Source organism: Chinchilla lanigera, unplaced genomic scaffold (assembly GCF_000276665.1).
Source record: "Chinchilla lanigera isolate Chin_1 unplaced genomic scaffold, ChiLan1.0 scaffold00022, whole genome shotgun sequence".
Lineage (NCBI taxonomy): Eukaryota > Metazoa > Chordata > Mammalia > Rodentia > Chinchillidae > Chinchilla > Chinchilla lanigera.
This window is the reverse complement of record NW_004955423.1, coordinates 610361-630573: the sequence shown is the minus strand read 5'-3', so window position 1 is coordinate 630573 and position 20213 is coordinate 610361. Positions and strand designations below refer to the sequence as shown.

Below are 20213 nucleotides of genomic sequence, written 5' to 3'. Positions count from 1 at the left end.
TGGGCTGCTGGGGGGAGCAGTGAAGGGCAGGGCCCTGTGATTCAGTGCACACCTGTCAGGGGAGCTGGGGGCCCGAGGTGTAAGGGGCAGTGGCGATACCAGACAGTCTCTTCATTAGATTCCTGAGGGAGAAATGTGAACCGGGGCCTGAGGACCGAAAGGTACATTTTGTGTGAAATGCGGTTCTTCTTGTTCTCTTCCCTGGGAAGAGAAGAAGCTGGGGGTGGGGGCCAGGGAACTGAGAATGCGCGAGGCTGGCTCCTAGGGAGGGGGGTGTAAGGATGACTGAGAGACCACAGAACTGGCTTGGGGTGAGGGGAGGGGGCTCCCATCTGGTCTTTCACCGTTAATCCTCCCCTGCTGAGAATGTAGCACTACAGGTTTGCTGGAAAGGAAAATGCTGCCCGGGCCAGGCACTGCATACTTTCCCAGGTGACTGGAGCTGATGGGCAGAAGTACACAGTGGCCACGGCCGCCCACGAGCTTTCAAAGGCCCAGCTCTTTGCTCTTTGCTGTGCCTCGCAGGGGACTCCTGCACAGTCTCCAGAAGACTCTGTGGGCCTGACAGTGGGCTTCAGTTCCCGGTCTGCAATTCCTCCAAACACCGTGTCCTTGCCTTGAGGCTGGACCCCTGTCCCCTCGCACACCTTCAGGGTTGGGGATTCTGTATTCTCTGTTCCCAGCCTTTGAGGAGCCTCGCCTGGACTTCGCTGGCCCCTTGTTCCCAGAGCTGCTGTCCTTTGGGGAACTCTTCCCACAGCCTGCAGGTCTGCAGAAAGAAGCACTTGTAGGCCAATGCAATTAGTCTTGCTTTTGGATTAGGCAATAGTGATTTTGCTTCTCATTCAGACTTTGTACAAACCACAGAGAAACTGTGGTTTGGAATTATTTCCCCTACACTTCCTCTAGCCTCTAGCTCAATCTGATGATCAGATACGTAAATGAAAAGTCCTCCTCCTCATGGGTCCTGCCAAATGAAGGGGGAAACAGTCACTTTAGGAGCTGGATGGCCCGTGTCCAGTTCCTCTGCTTGTTTAACCTTGGAAAGAACACTCTCTGGTTGGTGCACCACTCCCACAGCCCTTTGTTTTCTTACTGTTAAAAATGCTAATTGTGCTCTTATTTTACATAGTCCTTCAAACTTGAGGTAACTAAAACAAACTCTTCTTTCCAGAGCACTAAAGAATGTACTGTTTGTAATCTGGTTTGTAGAAAAAGATTGCATAAAATACATGCTCTAGTATTTTTGAGATGATGAGACTATAATTGAATCATCCCAATGTGCCAGTCTGAACACATTCCTGTGCTTTCCTGCTCCCACTGGGGAAAAAGGCAGAAGGTGGCAAGATGGATGAGGATCAGATTCTCTTGGTAGTTTTTCCTCCTGACTCCGCTGCTTCCCTCCACCAAGCACCCTACACCGCAGGGTCATTGTTCCCACCTGATTCATCTCTCCCCTCCCAGAGAGGAGCGCAGTGCCTGGCTCACAGCAGGTGCCGATATCTGCTGAATCTCAAAGTGGTTGCACCACGTGCTGGGTGAGGAGGGCTTGATTTATTCTGCGCTCCTACTTTTCTTGTTTGGAACTCAAGGCAGAAGCTGTGGTATCCAGCTTCTCTTGTCTCTTCAGCAGAGCCCTTAGGGCTCCCTTTCCTCAGGCCTGTCATTCTCTAAGGTCATCCTTACAGTCACCTGGCCCACACTAGGGAGGCTGCATCTCTCCGCAGACACTGCGGCCTTCACAGCCTTTGAACCTCATTTCCTTGGGGATCTTTTCTGGGAGGGCTCTTTCCACCACCAAACTGCATGACCCTGGACTCTTGGGGATTTACTTCCTTACAGCCATTCATTTACCCGTCTCCAGGGGATTTGATTCCAGCTGCTGTGTGCAGCCCCTCCTGCCACTTGCTAGGGAGTCCGCTACGGACGGGCCATCCACACAACATCCACTCGCACTTTTACAAAGACATGCCGGTGTGTTACTCTTGTTGGCATTTGTTTGTTCTTTGTTTTTCTTCGGGGAGGAGAGACAGGGGAGGGAGGTCTCTCTCCCTCTCCCTCACTGCTCCTGACTCCAAGTGGCTCCTACCTGAGTACTCAGCTCCTGCCATCTTCTTGCCGAGCCCCACAGCTTAGCCTCCCATCCCTTCGCTTCTCCTTCACCTGTCCCTTCCCCTCTGCTCCAGCTCACCTTGGTGCTCTTGGAGACCTGTTCTCACCATCTGCCTGGCTGTCTTTAAATCCTAAATTTCAATATTTCGTTCTCTAACTACAGCCACCAATCCTTCTATCTTGCTCATTTTCTCATTCACTTAGGGTCATGGGACTTGTTGAGACCTCTGATCTCTGTCTCTCCATTTTCCCCTGCGTATCTTGGTACTTCTGCCTTCTTATACATCCTTTTGCAGCCTGGACCTGATGTACGTAGTACACTCACTGCCTTCAGTCCTCTTGCCCTCGCAGCCTTCGTGGTGCCTCCCTACAGGCCCCCACCCCTGCGTCTCCTAGCTCTCCTGCTCTGCCTCAGATGCTATTACTGGAAGGAATCCTGCGACTGTAAGTTTTATATCATGATAGATCTGTGTCCTCTGACCCCCACCGCTCCTCAGTGATACTTAGCATTGCTTCTGTGTTTCTGGTTAGCTCTTTCCCTGGGACTCTTCACTTTTACCATGCTCTGCAAACTCCTGGGCCTTGATCCGGCCAGGCACTCTCCAGAGTACCGTGTCTCTTAGCATTCTCCCTTCTGTCTCTTGACTCACGGGGGTGAGGCCGGTCCTGCTCTCCCGCCCAGCTTCCTCCCTATGAGGTTGGTGGCCCCACCAGGATGACCCTCCTGCTGCCTTTGCAGCCCATCCCTTCCAGCCTCCTCTAGGATCTTTTCCCACAGAATCTCCCTGTCCTTCCTGGATCATCAACCTCTCTGACCAGAGAGACTTGGGACAAGTGAAGAGTGAGAACATCGAAGCCCAGCTTACCCGCAGTTCTCTCAGGGCGAGTCCGCAGAGTGTCCACGAGATGGAACAAGGTGCGGAGGTCTGTCCAAATCTGGCCAAGCTGCTGGCTTTCTGGTGCATCTATGAGGAATTCTTTAAAATCTCGAAACACCTTTGCCAAGCTGTAAGAAAGAAAGCCACATCAACAAAAAGCTGTTGTTTTCATAGCATAATAATATATTTGCTGTTTTTAAAAATTGTGTGCTTGAATTACTGATGACATTACATATTTTATAGTACTACCACTGCAAAAAGAAACTTTTTAAAAACTTCTTTGCTCCTGTAGGACAGAGGTACTCATGTAGGTGCTCATGCAGGACATTTGTTCAATCCTAGTTTGGACCGGGCTGGATCACCTGTCAACCCCACACTGTGTCTCTGTCTGGAGAAGTCCATATAGGATGATGTTGGTAGGTATCCAAGGTTCTTCCCTGCCTCTGCCCAGTTCTGAAACCTACCATTCCACTCCTTCACAGGCGTAGGTTTGATATCCATACTTTATCCAGACCTTGCTGGCCTCGACAGGAAGGCTGAAGGAGCAGCTCCGGATGGCCCTCTGGCTCTGTCCCTGTCCTCCTGGGGCTGCCCCTGGAGAATGCTCAGCAGTGGCAAACCTACTGCATGCGTGGCGCAGAGGGCTGTTATCCCTGAAAGCTTTACAGGGCTTACACTTGTTGGAATGGGTTTCTGTGCCTTGCAAACAAAAACAACTTGAGCAAGCCAATATCTCACCCATAAGATGTATGTGACACATGAACCGTATTTCTGGCTCAGGTGCTGAGTGGAAGTAGAGTCTGGAGATCCCCTTCCCACTCCTGCCCTCACACTGCCAGTGCCAGTCCTGCTGCAGGTCTTTATAACCTCACTGATGTGTTTCCAAGGCTCCCTGATCCCACCGTGTGCCCCACGGAGTCTGCCTGGATGGGTAGATGGTTCTTGTCAGGAAACTCAAAGAGTCTCACAGTGTGGACTATGAACTAAAGCTTCAAGGTTATGTCTGCAGCAGTGAGAGCTCAGCTAAAATGTTACCTCTCTAACTTTCCAGGGAAGAACAGGGTTCCCTCTTCTATCTTCATTTAATGCAGGAATGTTTATCTCATGATGTTTATCAACAAACAGATAACGATCCCAGGATATTTATACAGACCATGCAGTCTCTGCCACAACTGCTCAACTCTGCCATTGTCTGGCAAAAGCAGTCATAATCTGTTCCTGGAGGGCACAGCCACCTTGGAACATTAGGCTGACCTACGAAAACTAAAAAAAAAATGCAAGTCTGTCATGGGAGAATTATATTTAGCTTCTCTTGAAAAAATGGAAGTCACCAAATATTTCACTTTCCATCTGACCCGGTGTTTATACGAATGTGGTAAACCTACTCCTCAGTGAACTTTTGTTGGCTCAGGGTCAGCACAGCAAGTGAAGGGTGGCTCTGCCTTTATCCCAGAGCCTCTGACTGTTGGACATGCTCACCTCATGCCCTCCCACTACTCAGAGGACATTCCACAGGTACACTCTTGCTATGGGGTTTGGCTTGAAATTCAACGTCAAGCCAGAGGTTACTAACCTGGAATACACAAGTTCCCTAAAATCACATGTACAATGCAAAGATGTGTGTGAGGGTCCATTTTTCTCAGGAGAAGGCTCGTCAGTTTTCATCAGCTTCTTGGAAGGGTCTTCAGCCCCACAGTTAAGAATCACTACTCTCAGGCCGTATTCCAAGATCTTGCCTCTCAAGGGCAACAATGGCAATTACAAAAGAGGATTTAGAATCCATCATTTTCTCCCAAGAAGTAAACTCCACCTTGTGAACTTGACTTAATTTATCCTCAGCATGCTCCCTGGTATTTTTCTTACCCTTAAGGTGGCCAAGGAAGCTTTTAAAGGAAGCGAGATTTGTCTGGGCTGATCAGTGAGAGGGTGAGGGAACTGAGTTTTCCTCACGCAGTGACTCCATCCAAGCAGATGGACGACATGCTGCAGCAGGGACTGCCGTCAGACTCAAGGTCACCCCTCCGGAATACAAGGACCAAGAAATCGCGCTCATGTGGACTTAGTTTGAGGCTTTCTGCTCAGGTGCCCTGCCTGTTAATAGAATGTACCTGAGATGAAGCCCTCTCTGCCCCTTCTCAGGGGCTTAGCAAGCCATGAAGACACTCTGACAGGGCCACGCACCGTGTGTGCCCGCACGCATGTGCACTGGCGTGCACGAGGAGGTTGAAAGGGTGTGCTACTCCCTCCCCGCGTGTGGGAAGCTCAGTACTTACATGGAGTTGTTATAGTTTGACACAATTCCAGGAGATTCTCCTGGGGTGGGGCTCTGAAAACAAGGATTGTTCATGTTGCAGAAAATCCCTTGGAGCCACGGCAACACTCCCGCAGAGGGCATGGCCTTGTTAGGAAAATGGCCTTTAAAACAGGAAGACAAGAGGGAATTAGTCACTAGACCAAGCAGGGCACAGGCCCTGGGAGTGGGGTCGTCCTCAGGAATTCATTTTTCAGAATATCAGCCTCCAATGTGGAGCAGGCAAATGTCCTCACAGAGGCAGGCACAGAAGTGCAGAGAGGTGGCCGCTCATTTCGAGGTAAAGGTGCAGTGGGTTGCGAGGCGAAGCTCTGGGAGGATGCTGATGCTTGAGGAAAAGAGGTCCTGGCTTCCCTTGGACCCGTGTGCATTGTACCTGCCCCCAAATGCAGCATGACTGTGGGATAGGAGTTCCTGGGGGCGGTGTTTGCTGGATGGGAGGTTGACCGAGAAATGGAAGCTGGAAGCCACGGCCAAGAGAGTGAAGTCCAATCACAGGGGTCAGAGCAACTTTCATAACCCTCCAGGCCTCCATGGCAGCTGCCTAGATGGGCTAGACACCATCCTGCCTGCCGGAAGGTGCAGGCTTTCCAAGAAGGCTGTAGCTCCAAGAGCTATTGCAAGGCTTGTCATGGGTCCCCAGAGGCCTCCAGGAGCTAAGAGACAGTCTCTTATGAGGTAAGGTTGTATATCCTTCATTCTCCTATTTTCCTCAAGTACCACATGTTCCCTAAATCAGTCTCACTTTATTGAAAAACAGAACTAGATTGATTTATTTCAGAGAAATCATCTATAATCTGTTCTGCTTAAAAAGGGTGAGAGTTCAGGTATAAACAAACAAAAACCCTCAAAAAGAAAACAAAAACCAATTGCGTATTCCTTCAGCACCACATGTAAGTATTAGGATATGTGGGATTAAACATTAGCTTTTGTGTAATGCTGATGAATCTCTTTCACACACTGTAGCCATGAAATGACGACAAAGCGGATCCAGTCCCTGCACCCCACCCCAAGGCCTTCCTTTGGAAGGGACTGGCAGTGTCTGCTGGGCTCGGCCAGGCTCCCCCATGCTCACATTCATGCTGGCTGTAGAGTGGGTTGGCATTCCTTAGCCAGATCAAGACCAGAAACAAAGATAAAGGCCACAGGAGTTCCACCACAAAGCGAATCTGGAGAAACAAAACAAAAAGAGAAGGACCAGTGACGCTAGGCGATGATAGTAGGAGGCGGAGCCGGAGCAGACACACCTCCCCCTGCGCTGCCTGGGCCGGGTGGTGCTGTCATCATGTGCTGCTGCATAGCATTTTCATCAGCGGTGAAATATGCCACATATGTCATTGTGGTTCCACTGATTATAGCGGAGCTGCAAAGTCCTGTTAACGCTGTTGTGACACTGTGGCATAATCCATTACTCATACTTTTGTGGTGATGCTGGTGTAAATTGACCAACTGTGCTGCATAAAAGTGTAGCATGTAAAATTATTTGCAGTGCATCATATTTGATAATGACAATAAGTGTCTGACACTGGTTTATGTATTTACGGTATTATACTTTTTTATTAGCACATGTTTCTAGTACATAATGTTTATATTTCTTTGGGGCATTGGTACATGTACATAATATATCTTAATATCTTTTTTCATCCCCTTGTTCCCTCATGCCCATCTCTTGATCCCCTTCCTTCTTGTTTTTGTGCATGTTTGCAGTACCTACTGTTTAAGTTCCTCGTGTGGAGTTAGTACATATACATTACACATTTTAATTCCTCTCATTCTGCCCTATCCTTTCCTTCCTTCTCCTCTCCCCCATCTCTCTCTCTCTCTGTCTTTTTTTCAGGGGGTGGGAGACAGGTTCTCACTGTGCAGTTCAGGCTGGCTTTGAACTCACTAGGTAGCCCCAGGCTGGCCTCAGGCAACCCTCCTGCCTCAGCCTCCTGAGTGCTGGGATTATAGGCATGCATACCACACCCAACCTCCCTGCATTTCTTGATCTCTTTCTCCTTTGAGAAAACTCCATCTCCCTACTTTGTATTAGCTATGTTTTATTTTGTTCTTAATTTATATTTTGGGTTTCTCATATAACAGAAATCATGTGGTATTTAAACTGTGTGTCTGATTTATTTTGCTTAACATTATAGTCTCTTTTTTGGCAGGGGGATACCAGGAATTGCACTCAGGACCTCGCACTTGCCAGGCAGGTGCCGCAACACTGAGCTTAATCCCCAGCAACATTATAGTCTTAAGGTGCTTCCATTTTCCTGCAAACAACTCAAATTTATCTTTCTTTGTGGCACAGTAGTACTTCATTGTATGTGAAACCACATTTTCTGTATCTGTTCATCCGCTAATAGACATACAGACTGCTTCCAGGGTTTATCTGATGTGAGCTGTGCTGCTAAAAACATGGGCGTGCCTGTACTGGTATAATAAGACGTCTTTAAGTCTTTCAGGAAGACACCTAGAAGGGGGATAGCTGGGTCAGAAGGAATTTCTAGTTTTTGAGGAATCTCCATACTGATTTCCGTAGTGGTTGCTGTATTATGCTTTTAATCGTGATGTGAGAGTGTACACCTACTTACAAAACTCAAGTTTAATTGCAGCCCAGTGTGCACTCTTACCCCAGGAGCAGCCTTGCACATCTCATTCCTCCCATGTCGCTTGATCACATCATTTTCTATTGTGTCATTTTGTTCTTCGTGGCTCTAAGGGCAACAGGCTATGCACCCCGCTTTGGTGTGGCACATGTGCACATGTGCACGCACACACAGGGAGTGCTTGAAAAATATAGTGACTGTTTAAATTTTTAAAAACATTACATTAAAAGACATATTGTCAAGAATAATGGGATACATGTGTTCAAAGCCAGGGAGAGTATTTTAAATAATTTGAGAATAATGGCAATATGTCTTCTAATTTTTAAAAATTTAAACATTCACCATATCTTTTGCGCATAACACACACACACACACACACACACACACACACACACACACACACAGCATATAGCCATAAAGCCTAGGGACTTAGAAGGTTATATCACTTAGATTTGCTTTAGGTAGATTCTCTGATGTTCACACAATGACAAAACCACCTAACAAGGCATTTCCTGAAACATGTCCCATTGTTAAACAATGCATGTCTGTATTTATCTAAAGAACTTCCTTCTTTGCACCCCTCACTCCGATTTTTTATACTAACTGCATTTTTGGCCATTTCAATTCTACACTGCCTCTATTTTAGAAAGCAGAATTAACACAAGACAGCCATAGGCATCGTAGAGATTATGGGCTTTGGTGCTCTGCAGATGTTATTGTGCACATAAATGCAGATTCTGATTCAGGAGGGCCCCACTAGGCCATGTGTGCCTAACAAGTTCTTAGGTAAAGTTGCTGCTGCAGATAATAAAGGTCTTGTAGCCTTTCATTCTGCAGATGTGGAAAGAGACAAAAGGCAAGTGATCTGTGCAGTGTCACATCAGCTGTGAAAGAACAAGAAGCGAAACAGCCTTCTACCTCTCGGACGAGTACTCTTTCTGTCCCTGCCCATGAACTTGGCTTCTAGTGCATGATGGAACTTTTGTGTGGCCGGTAAATGAATGAGTGAATGAGTGAATAAACCACTGTGAGCAAACGACTCTGTGAAAAGCTGTGACCCACAGCAAAGTCATAGAAATCTAGTTTTCCAACATTTTCCCCACTAACATTTCTGTTGCTTATAGAAAATAGGGCAAGGCTGGGCGTAGTGGCACACACCTGTAATCCCAGGCCTTCGGAGGCTGAGGCAGGAGGATTGCTGCAAGTTCAAGGCTAGCCTGGGCCACAAAGTGAGTTTAAGGCCAGCCTGAACTCTATAGTGAAACTCTGACTCAAAAAGACCAAAAAAAAGAAAAAGGCAGAGCACACTGTCATGGGTTTTTATCCTGGAAGAGGCCTCTGAAATGAACACATGGTAGAAAGTTGCTATTTACATTCAGGCAAAATTTAGAGTTTAAGGATTCCTGATTCCAAAAGAAAAGCCAGTTGATTGTTGAAGATCACACTCTGTGGCACTGCACACTAGAGTGAGGGTTGGAGGAAAGGAATTACAGAGGGAAATAAGGACAGGGGAACATGAATTAGGAAACAGAGTAGTTCTACTTACACCCTTCTCCAGAGACCTTAGAAAAGAAACACATTAGCTCCAAAGGAGAACTTGAGCAACTGGAGAGGAATAGAGATTTAAGTGGATACAGAAGAGTTAGGGACCTTATCTGTAGGGCCTTTTATTTAACCCTTTGTTGTTTTTCTTTCAAAGAAATGCAGATAAGCTCTCAACCACATGGTGGGCAACATAGAATAAATTCAGTGTTTGTTCCTTTCTTGCTAGTAAGGATAAATTGTGTTCTGCTGGATTTTTTTTTTTCTTTTTAAAATTATCTTCTGGAAACCAAATATAACAAATCAGAAAATAAATTGGTGGGATGAAATGGACCATGCATTGAAGAAAAAGTAAAAAATGTTTAGGGGTAGGTGGTGATATGCAGTTGTAACTTTTTACAAATGTTTTATTCAAAATGTGTCTAATGAGCATGTGTTAGAGGAATCACAGACACAAACACAGGTAGAAGAAAGGACAGATCTTCCTTCAGGTGCTCATTTTTCAGGGCTCCCTCTATACCTCTTCCTATAAGGTGGCAAAGCGCCAGTATTGGGCTATTCCCACCTAGTGTTAGGGGACCAACCCAAACCATACTTAGGAGCTACTGGAGTGTTGCTGGTGCTGCTATGGCCTGCAATTCAATTCAGCCCAGCTGGGGCTCTTCCCCAGCTAGCCCTATTTCCCTATTAACATCCTGGTCTCTAAACCATGAAGCAACTGCCCACCAGCAGCCTGTATTTCTCTGTCCTGTCACTCCTGCTTCAAGGTCATGACTCCTTCAAGTAAGTAGAGACTTCCTGGGCTGGGTGCTTCCTGAGCTTCCCCATCTGTCCTCCACTGTGGTTCTAGCACCTGAGGCAGGGCTCATAACAGGTTCCCAACAAATATTTGTGGAATGAGTGAGACTTTGTCAAAACCAGTCTAGAAGGTTTGTCCAGAAAAACTGGAAGTAACACAGGGGCTTAGGATCTCAACAGTCTGCAAATTTAACAACTACAACCTAAAATGCATGGACAGTGACTTCTTGCATTCCATTCTGGATCCTCCATTCAGTGGGCAAATTAGGGAACAGGTTCAGCAAGATAGCAATGTGAGTGACAGGGGCAAGTGATGAAACCGAAGTTATTCACAGTGTCTTCACCTAAGAAATGAGACAACCAGTCCAGAGTCTTCCCATCTGATTCCTCCTAAGACAATTGCTTGCAGTGTTGGCTTTCTACCAAGTGAATTGGCTGGCTTCTCTGCAGCACTGTCTATCTGAGGGTGTTCAGGTATGTTAAACACTGATGCAGATTTGGGACTGTAAGAATCTGGATTACAACCATTTTCAGGCTTGTTTAACCTCTAAGTCTGTTTTTTTTTGTTGTTGTTGTTTTTTTATCTATGAAATGGTGCTATTTTGTTCTGCTGTGGACACTGAGGGTGAAGAGCAGATCACTCTGGGGCCATGTACTGGGGTTCTTTATAACCTGCTTTTCTCAGCATGACCTTGTGCAACCTGCTCAACCTCTTTGTGCTTCAGGGCCATCTGTGAAATGCAGGTGATACCAGACCTGCCTTCCAAGTAATTGTGAAAATGAAATGAGGTCACAATGCCAAACACAGGAAGCAGAGTGTCTTGGTTACTTTTCTCTCATTGCTGAGACAAAATGCCTGGCACCCGGAATTAAGGAGGGAAAAGTTTATTTAGCTCACAGTCTCTGGAGGTTTCAGTCCATACTTGGCTGGCTCCAAGACAGGGTGGCACATGGCAGAGGGATACCATTCATGGTGGCAGAAGATAGCCAAAGCAGCAAGAGCAAAAGGGAGGAGCAATGGCAAACAGCCTCTTTCCCTCCCTTACATTGTATGCAAACAATCTGCTCCAGGGGGCTGTAGCACTCACACCCATAATCCCAGCACCGGACTATGAATCAATCAAAAATCTAAAAGAAAGCCCACCCCATGACTGCATGAGGATTTGGGGGGACATGCAGACACAAACCATAGCATTCCACTCCTGACTCCCCAAAGACTCATGCACATCCCTTTATACAAAGGGCATTTAGTCCATCTGCAAGAGTTGCCAAAGTCCTAACAGTTTCAGTACTGCTGAAAAGTCCAAGTACCAAGTCTCTTCCAAAATGTAAGGCAAACTCTTAGCTGTGAGCCCCTGTACAAGTGAAAAGTTAAACACTTCCAACATTCAATGGCACAAAATAAGGATTACCATTCCAAAAGGTACAAACAGGGATACGGAGCATTGGGACCAAAGCAAGTCCAAAATCCAGCAGGGCTAACATATTGTACTGTAGTTCCATGTCCAGCATCTGAAGCAATCTGTGGCACATTGTGAGCCCCAAAGGGCTTGTATGACTCCACCCCTATGACACTTCCAGTTGTTGTAGCTCCCATGGCTTCTCTCTTGGGCCCACTTTGCTCCCTCCTTGGAGCTTTCCTCAGACAATCCATGTTCTTGGTTATTCCAAACTTCTGAGGTCTCCACTGCACCTTTTGCTTTACACTCACAGCTTCACACACTGCCCTCTCAGAGGCACAATGCCTGGCCTCCCAGGCCTTTTGATATCTAGGTGGAAGCCTCTTCAACCTCAGAGCTCTTACATTTTCCATGCATCTAAAACCAAAGCCACATGGATGATGCCACGGTCTGCTGCCACCTGGAGTAGTAGCCAAGCTTTCCTCTCTTTTGGCCGTAGGGGTCGAGTGCCTGGATCGCTGGGCACTCTGAGCCCAATTCTGAGGAGCAAACTCTCTATGCCGTTGCTGCCATTCTGGAACCTGGTGTGGCCGCCACTGCCATTCTGGAACATGGCGCTCTGCAGCTTTCCTCTGAAAGCAAAGTCTTTCACCTTTGCAGTTTTGAAGCTGCAAAGGTGAAGACTTGCTGCTTCGTGATGCCCTCAGGCCATCTTTTTTATTCTCTTATTCCTTCTCAGCAATGGATATCTCCTCAGCCTTATCTTTGCAGTCCACAGCTTTACTGGAGCTTCTTTTCTGGCAAATTCACAACAATTTAAATCATACTGCTGCGGGGCTGGGGATTTAGCTCAGCGGCAAAAGCGCCTGCCTGGCAAGTGCAAGGTCGTGAGTTCGGTTCCCGGTACCGGAGAAAAACCAAAAAAAATAAAAAATAAAAAAAATAAATCATACTGCTGCACTATTTGCTCTTGATTCTCAACATAAATTTGGCTAAAATCCCCCAACAATAGCCATGCTACTGCTTCACCATTAGACTGCCTGGAAATTTCTTTTGCCAGATTAATCAGTCTGCTACCCTTAATCTCAATCTTAGGCAAAGTCTCTGGACACAAGCAAAATGCAGACAAACTTTCTGCCAAGCCATAACATACATCATCTGGAATCCAACAACCAATGCAGTCCTCCCCAGCAGAAACTTTCTGAACCCTGTCTTTACTGGCAGGATTTCTATCAGCCTTCTGGTCTTCTGAGCTCTAACCAGAATCTCCCATCCAGAACAGTTGAAGGCATTCCAGCTCTACTCTTTCAGGTGGCACCTCCGAACCTTTCCGAATACTTTCCACAAGCCACTTCCAAAGACTCTTGAACCACGTGGTCAGGTATAGTCACAGCAGTGAACCCACTCCTTCTGTCTTGGTTACTTTTCTCTCTTTGCTAAGACAAAATACCTGACACCCAGAATTAAGGAAGGAAAAGTTTATTTAGCTCAGTCCACACTTGGCTGGCTCCAAGACAGGGTGGCACATGGCAGAGGGATACCATTCATGGTGGCAGAAGATAGCCAAAGCAGCAAGAGCAAAGGCCACAAGCAGCCTTTTTCCCTCCCTTACATTGTATGCAAACTATCCGCCCCAGGGGGGTGTAGCACTCATGCCCATAATCCCAACACTGGACTCTGGATCAATCAAAAATCTAGAAGAGAAGCCCATCCCATGACTGCACGAGGATGTGGGGCACCCGAAGATACAGATCATAACACAGAGTCTGGCAAAAAAAGTAACACTCACTAAAGGAGGGCCATTTATCACTGTCTCATAGTTATCCTAAGGGTCACATAGGCACTGAAAGTGACAACACATTTTACATTCAGATAAACAAAGAAATACTGTTAAATTATCTGCAACCTCTTAGGCCTGACCTCCATTTATCTCTGGATTCAGAATTGTGCAACTACCTGAGAAACGAACGACACACCATCCCCTGCTCTGTATATAAAGAGGGGTTTGCAGGGGTTGGGGGTGGGTTAATCTTGCCTCCATGTCCCAAGGTGAGATTTCCAAACCCACTCTGGTACATCCTATCCCTCTAGGAAATGCCAGTCACACTTCTCCAGGCACTTGCTTAAGCTTGTAGTTCAGAAGTGTCTGGTCTATGCAAGGCACTGTGTTTTACAGTCCTCCATGGGGGAGGCAGGATCAGAATCCTTTCTTCCTTCACTCCCTGGTTCTAAGACTGGTACTGCCCTGCCTGTGTCCCTTTTCACATCTGTGAATTAGGGCTGCTGTTTTCTGCCAGTAATCCCTGCCCTCAACCTGGAGTCATGTGGGCTTCTCCGGCCATGCCCCATTGGACATGAAGATTTTTTTTTTCAGCACTGCTTGGTAATTCCAAAATATGCAGCCCAGGCTGAGAGCCACTGATCTAGGTAGTGGCTCGTAATCTTGGGAAAACACCTGTGGATAGATCAGTGTTATTGCTCGAATTGCGAGTGTGTGATTTGGAGCAGTGGCACCTCACAATGTACTCCCTGCACAGAGACCACCAGCCGTTCTTTCCCCAGCCCTGCGGGTCCTCAGAGCAGCTTTCCCCCTCCCCCCACTCCTGCTCTGCACCCCCAACCCACCCCAGAGCGGCATCCTTGTCCTTGACGCTCAACTGTGTACAGGCGTACCCTAGGGAGAAATTCCACAGTATAATTAAAAACATGTCTTCAGAGCGGCTGGACTCCCCTAGCCCTTCCCTTTAAACATGTCTGTAACTTTAATTAAGCCCAGTCCAAGCTCAGAAGGGGTCTGTGGAAATTTTTTTTCACCAAACTGGTATTTCCTTGTCCCCCTCTCCCCCGCCCCTCCTCTCTTGACCATTCAGTCTACATGGGGGAGGAAGGTCCAGCAAGGGCAGTGTTGTGCTTGTTTTAAAACTTAGCCAGTCAGATTTTCCTCCCTCCCTCTCTGTTTTCAATTTCAAAAGGGGCAGCCAGGGCACAAAGTGAGCTCCTTTCTGCACCAAGAACCCAGACTGGGCTCAGCCTGAGCGATACCACCAGTACCTGGGTGCACCTGGAGCCGGCTGCTCAGCCTCCCTGCACCTGCCACGTTCTTGTCCCTTGGTGCTGGGCCCAGAACTGAGGGCCACAGCTTGGGTCTGCAGTCCAGGAAATGATGACCCCCCCTACTCTGATAAGTCCTCAAGCCTTCTCCCAATACCCAGTTGTGACCTAGAAGTGGGAACCAGGAGGTGATACCAAAGGGTCCTGGCTGTGAGTTCTCAAGAGCAAGAGACATAGCTAATGATGTTTAAAAGCCTCCCTGCTCAGGGGCCTGGTCTGCAGCCATTGTGGGTGGTGTGTGTTTGTGCCTTGCAGTAGGAACCCTCTCATCATGGGGAATGTTTTTTTTTTTTTTTTTTGTAACGGGAATTGAACTCAGGACCTTACGCTTGCTAGACAGGCACTTGTGCCACTGAGCTATATTCCCAGCCCCTCGTCATGGGGAATAATGTGGATGCGTAAGCTCTCTCTCTACCCTAGGTCTCCTCTCAGTTCCCAGAACAACCCCTGTCCCAGCCTCTATCTGTGTTCCTTCTACTCTACAGCTGCACTCATGATTCTGCTCCGTAATTATGCAGGGGAGCATCCGCCTGCCCTCTCTGAATTCCACGAGGGCGGGAGCTATGACAGTTCACGTTGGTATAGGGTGAACATGTCCCTCAGTCTGCCAGTTGCAGTATTAAGTTTGCATCTGTTGTCCTGGTGGATGATAAATAATCTGGCCACTCTACCTTGGTGATCTCCATGACCAACTTGTAAGGTAGGGCTGGAGACGGAGCAGTGTGGGGCAATGGCCGTGTCTGCCTGTCTGGTATCACACATGGCTGGAAACCGAGGCCCAACCCACCAGTCACTAGCCCTCCCTGCAAGCCTCATTTGCCTCAGCCACACCCACAGGGACAGTGAAGCCTCTCTTTCCTGGAACTGTTGTGTGTTAAATGAAGTAATGGATATAGTTCTGTGCCAGGGTCTTAGTAATACTTTTGATAAATGTTAACAGAGGGAAGAAAAAGAGGGTGGAGGGCGGGAACCTGAGGACTTCCATATTATGCCTTTGGGATTGGAAGAGGAGGAATGGGGAGCTTGGTATGTGTTTTCACCTACTCTGCTCACAATAGTAAATTCCTAAAACCATGGAAACTTGGGAAATTAAAAACCTAGGAGCTAAGTTATGGGCTGAATGTGTAATATTCTTCTAATAAGCATTTTCTAAAGGCAGAAGTTCCAATAAGAGCCAAAAGCTTTGGAAGGAGCCACAGACCCATCTCAGAGCTGCTGGGGGCCCTGAAGGATGCCTTCATCTTGCCCGGGCATGCTGGAAACTCCTAGATATGGCGGCCATGGGGAGGCACAGCAGAGATCTCCCTCGCCGGGCCATCAGGACAGCATCCAAGGATGGCCGGCCCAGACTGGGCCCTGTCAGTGGGGCGGGGGGGTGGCCTCAAGCCAAGGTTCACAGCCTGTATGGCTCCAGCCCAGTAGGGAGCACACTGTGGAGAAGACAGAGTTCCTGAACAGGGGACATGTATGGATGCCAGGGCAAGACAGCAGACCCGAGGGCACCTGCGCCAAACCTGTCTCTGGAAAGGGAGTTCTTCTTTGTAACGGCAGCATGCAAAGGTCAGCAGCTGCAAGGCTCAGTATATTTTTTGAGATCCACAAAGTGTGCATTGAGAGTGAAATGAACTATGAATTTTACTTCCTTAGAGGATGGAGGGGGAAGACAGGGAGGAGGCAAGACAGGGGTAGGGAGAGACAGGCAGAGAAAGAGATGCTAGAGAAAGACAGAGAGACAGAAAGCAATGACATACTGAATATCCCTTGGCGGTCCACAGGCTACATGCATCACGTGGACAGGGACTGGATCATTTATTTGCCATGGTGTACTCAGCACCTGGCATTGCCTGCTAAAGGTGGTTAATTGACTGACAGAAGAGTGAAAATAATGAATAAATGTAACTATGAGTCTTCTTTGTAATATGTTCATTTGGAAGAAGGAAAGCTCCTGGCAGGGACTGAGCCTTTGATTATGTTGGTACTTGGTTCCTGGGGACCACTAATAACTTCAAGCATCACTTGGAATGACAGCACCCTGGCAGAGTAGAGCAGCTGGAGGACAATGATGTCCTCCGCAGATGAGCGAGTTCTAACTTGGCCTCCTTCCCTTGCAGCCTTTGTCCTGCCGGCCATGCACAGGCCTTCGACCCGTCCATGTGCACGGTGCAGCGCGTCCCATTCAGCTCCTTTTTGTGCTGATTCTTACAACACCATCTCTTGGTTTCAAACTCAGCAGCCAGGGTTGGGTTTGGGCCTGAGACCAGCCTCAGAGGCCCTGGGCAGCCTCCTCACAAATCCTCACTTTCAGCTCTTTGCTTTGTCTTAATAATTCTACTTTCCTCCTGGAGTTTCTCTCTGCTCTAGGGTAGTAGCTGAGTCCTGCAATTCTACCTCCAGGACACCTTGGAGTTTTCTGTCACCCTCTCAGCTGCCAAGCTTCGTGCTTAGCTAACCCCTTTCTATATTCAGCTCTGTCTGCGTAGACCCTGCCCAGGGCTTCAGTTTGGGTCCTCCACCAGCAGCTGGCCCATGTTCTCTCACATTCCTGTAGCCTGGAAAACCCCTACATTAAACCATCCTGAAATGAACTGAGGTTTGGGACAAATGTCATTCAGTTCTTCCCTACAGCTGGTCTCCCTTCCTGTCCTCCTCCCAGTCTCCTGTTTTTCCATCTTTCCCATCTCAGCCTGCCCTAGCCCTCAGCCTTACCCTCTCCCTTTGCCCCCTCCTTAAGTCCCCCCTCTCTTCTCCTCAAGATCCTTGATGTCTGCAGGACCCTGCAAGGCTGTAGCAAAGTACATTATTGCTTTATATTTGTATTCTCAGTCCTTAACCCCTCCCAGAAAGAGTACGCAAAGGCCAGTTGCATTTATATTACATTTTGGGGTTCCCTGGCCTCCTCTGATTCTTGCTTGCATTTCTCAGAGGACACCTGAGCTTTGCCATTTTATATTGCTCTGGATCTCAAAACATATTTCACATTTTCCTAGCCATTACAGAAGCCAGGCCAAGGGGAAATCTGGGTCATATGCTTTTAGGCCCTTTCTCCAGCCCAGCCCCCTGTTTGTTCATTGAAGAGGCTCAGGAAATGTCTGTGATAGTTAGTAAAGCATTGCACTTACTAAATCTAAGAGGCTGTCAATTCTAAGATGCACTGTTACTTCCCTGCACCACAAAGAAAGAAAAAAATGTATCTGGTTAAACTGTGACTTGACTGTCAGCCGCATTCCGATTTCAGATACTTTAAAATGTGAGAACACAGAGTGCCTCCCGGAACCAGTGACACAGCTACTGAGCTGGGCAGCTCAATAGAGACTTCTTGTTGAGCTTTGAGCCTGCTCTTCAGAGGTCAGCGTTCTCCTCGCTGTGTAGTGTGGGTGCTCAGGAACATGGGCTGGGGGCACAGGGGGAAAGGCAAGGAGCGCACTCGTAGGAGGAGGGGCAGAGACTGTGATGTGGCCAAGGACAGAAGAACAGGTCATCCTGTGCGGGGCGCTTGTCAGAGCGGCTCCCAGAGAGGCCAAACCGCTGAACACTGCTTCAGAGTTGAGTGGCCACAAGCCCACAGCTCCTCACAGCCCCTCCTCCTGACCCACCCACTTCCCCATGCTTTCCACCTGTTGACTGCGCCACCACTCCCACCTAGATGCCAGACAGCAGCTATTACCTTTTGCCTTTTCCTCAGGGTCCAGTTCTTCCAGAGCAAAAGCTGTATCTGTCTGGCGAAGCCCATGCTGGTGGCCGCAGCAGGGCCGGGGGGTCACCCAGAGCTGAGACTCATGGACAGCAAGCAACAGAAATGTCACTCAGAGCAACTCTGGCTCAGGCTGCCGTGTCCTTCTCCTGGTGATTAGAGGCTAGTTTTCCCCTCCAAACATAATCCCTTTTAATTACACATAAGCCCTTTGTTGGGGAGCGGAGGCAGACACTGTGTTGGCTGCTTTTCAGGAAGAAAAAGAGCCCTGTAAGACACAAATGGCTGAGCACTAAGGAAACTGAGGTGGGGGTTTTCAGAGGAAACCGAGAGCCCGGGGAGCTTTCCCCTGTCAGAAGGGCTCTTGGGGTTTCTGAGATAGATGCCTTTGGATATCTCTGACCTTTAAGTTTGGGACAAAATTGCTCTGCATTGCTATAAGCTGGGCATTTGTCTTCACAATAGCCTAACATGAATTGGCAGCCAGGGTTTGACTGCCCCCTTCAAGTCCCATCAACTCGCAAGGCATGAGGAAGGGTGCCAGGTTGGCTAGTTATTGTCATTCTAGCTCAGCAGGCTGTTGTTGCTAAATAGATTCTTCATCACATGATGGATCTGAGATTCTAAGAGACAGCCCAAATGATGCTTCACTGTGGAAATTTTATCTCTACCTCCTCAAATCTCAGACTTTTCTCCTTTGAAATATTCCAAGACCCTTGAGAGTTCAATGGGGTGGAAGGAGAACTGTAGAGTAGGGTGAATAGAGTTCATGGTCTGGTTGTAAATATGACACATAACTTGGATAACTTAAGAAGTGTTGATGAAAGCCATGAGGGCCTTTAGGGTGTGTTTGGTGGACCTTCCAAGAAGAGGGAAATAGTTTCTGCTGCGGATATTAAAAAGGCTCCTTGTGGGTGGTAGTATTTCAGATAGACTTTGATACATTATGAAATAGCATTTTATAGTGCATTTAGGATTTACAAACTGCTTTTGTACATCTTATCCTCACTATACCTTTGCAAAGTAGATATCTGCTCTACTCTACAGATGCCGAATCTGAAGCCTAATGAGATTAAGTACTTTGCTCAGGATCATACATGGTAACTGAGTTCTTGGGCAGTAAGTCATCTACACTCAGTGCGAAGACAAGGAGGCGAGAATAGCTTATCCTGCCCAGGAAAAACATGAGCTGTGCGGCATGACTGGCGCGAAGGGTATGGGAAGACGTTGGAAGAAAAGACTGTAAAGGAAGTAAGACCACACTGAAAAAACTGATGATCAAGATTGATTCAACTGAGATTTACCCAGTGTGAATGCTCTTTGAATGACACACAGTGTGAGGCACCCCAAACAGAAGCAAGCTCTGTGGAAAATCAGTTAAGACCTTGCTGCCTGCTAGAGAGTATGGGTTTTAACCCACGGGAAGAGATGAAGGATTGCAATTCAGTGGCTGCCAAGAGTAGCTAGTTTGCTCTACAGCAGTGTGTACGTGCTTTGGGGGTGGGGGCGGGGAGAAGCTGAGAGCCTGAACCATGGCAGGGACAGCCATAATGGAGAAAAGGGGAGGGGCTGGAGAGGCAGGAAGGAAAGACAGCAGTGCTGGGTGGCTTGTGGGAAGCATCTGGTGAAGATGAAGGCTAGGTCAGCTAGAACAACTGAGGCTTGGGTAGCTGGATAATGGAACAAGCAGAGGTGCTCCTCACTGAGAGGAGAACCCTGAAGGAGGGCCAGCGGAGGGTAGGAGGAAGTGAGGAAAGTGAGGTGGAATATCAGCTA

At 47.8% G+C, this 20213-nt stretch overlaps 1 protein-coding gene across 1 annotated transcript in view; it reads right to left on the bottom strand.

Moving 5' to 3' along the window:
* Positions 1–18476, bottom strand: part of Abca4 (ATP-binding cassette, sub-family A (ABC1), member 4) — a 126605-nt gene extending 108129 nt beyond the window's left edge. The window contains exons 1-4 of the mRNA XM_005385003.2: positions 18411–18476; positions 6377–6470; positions 5264–5405; positions 2979–3118 (exon numbers count right to left, since the gene is read on the bottom strand). Of these exons, the coding sequence (XP_005385060.1) occupies positions 2979–3118; positions 5264–5405; positions 6377–6470; positions 18411–18476 (442 nt within the window). The remainder of the gene's footprint in view (positions 1–2978; positions 3119–5263; positions 5406–6376; positions 6471–18410) is intronic.
* Positions 18477–20213: the final 1737 nt, after the last annotated feature.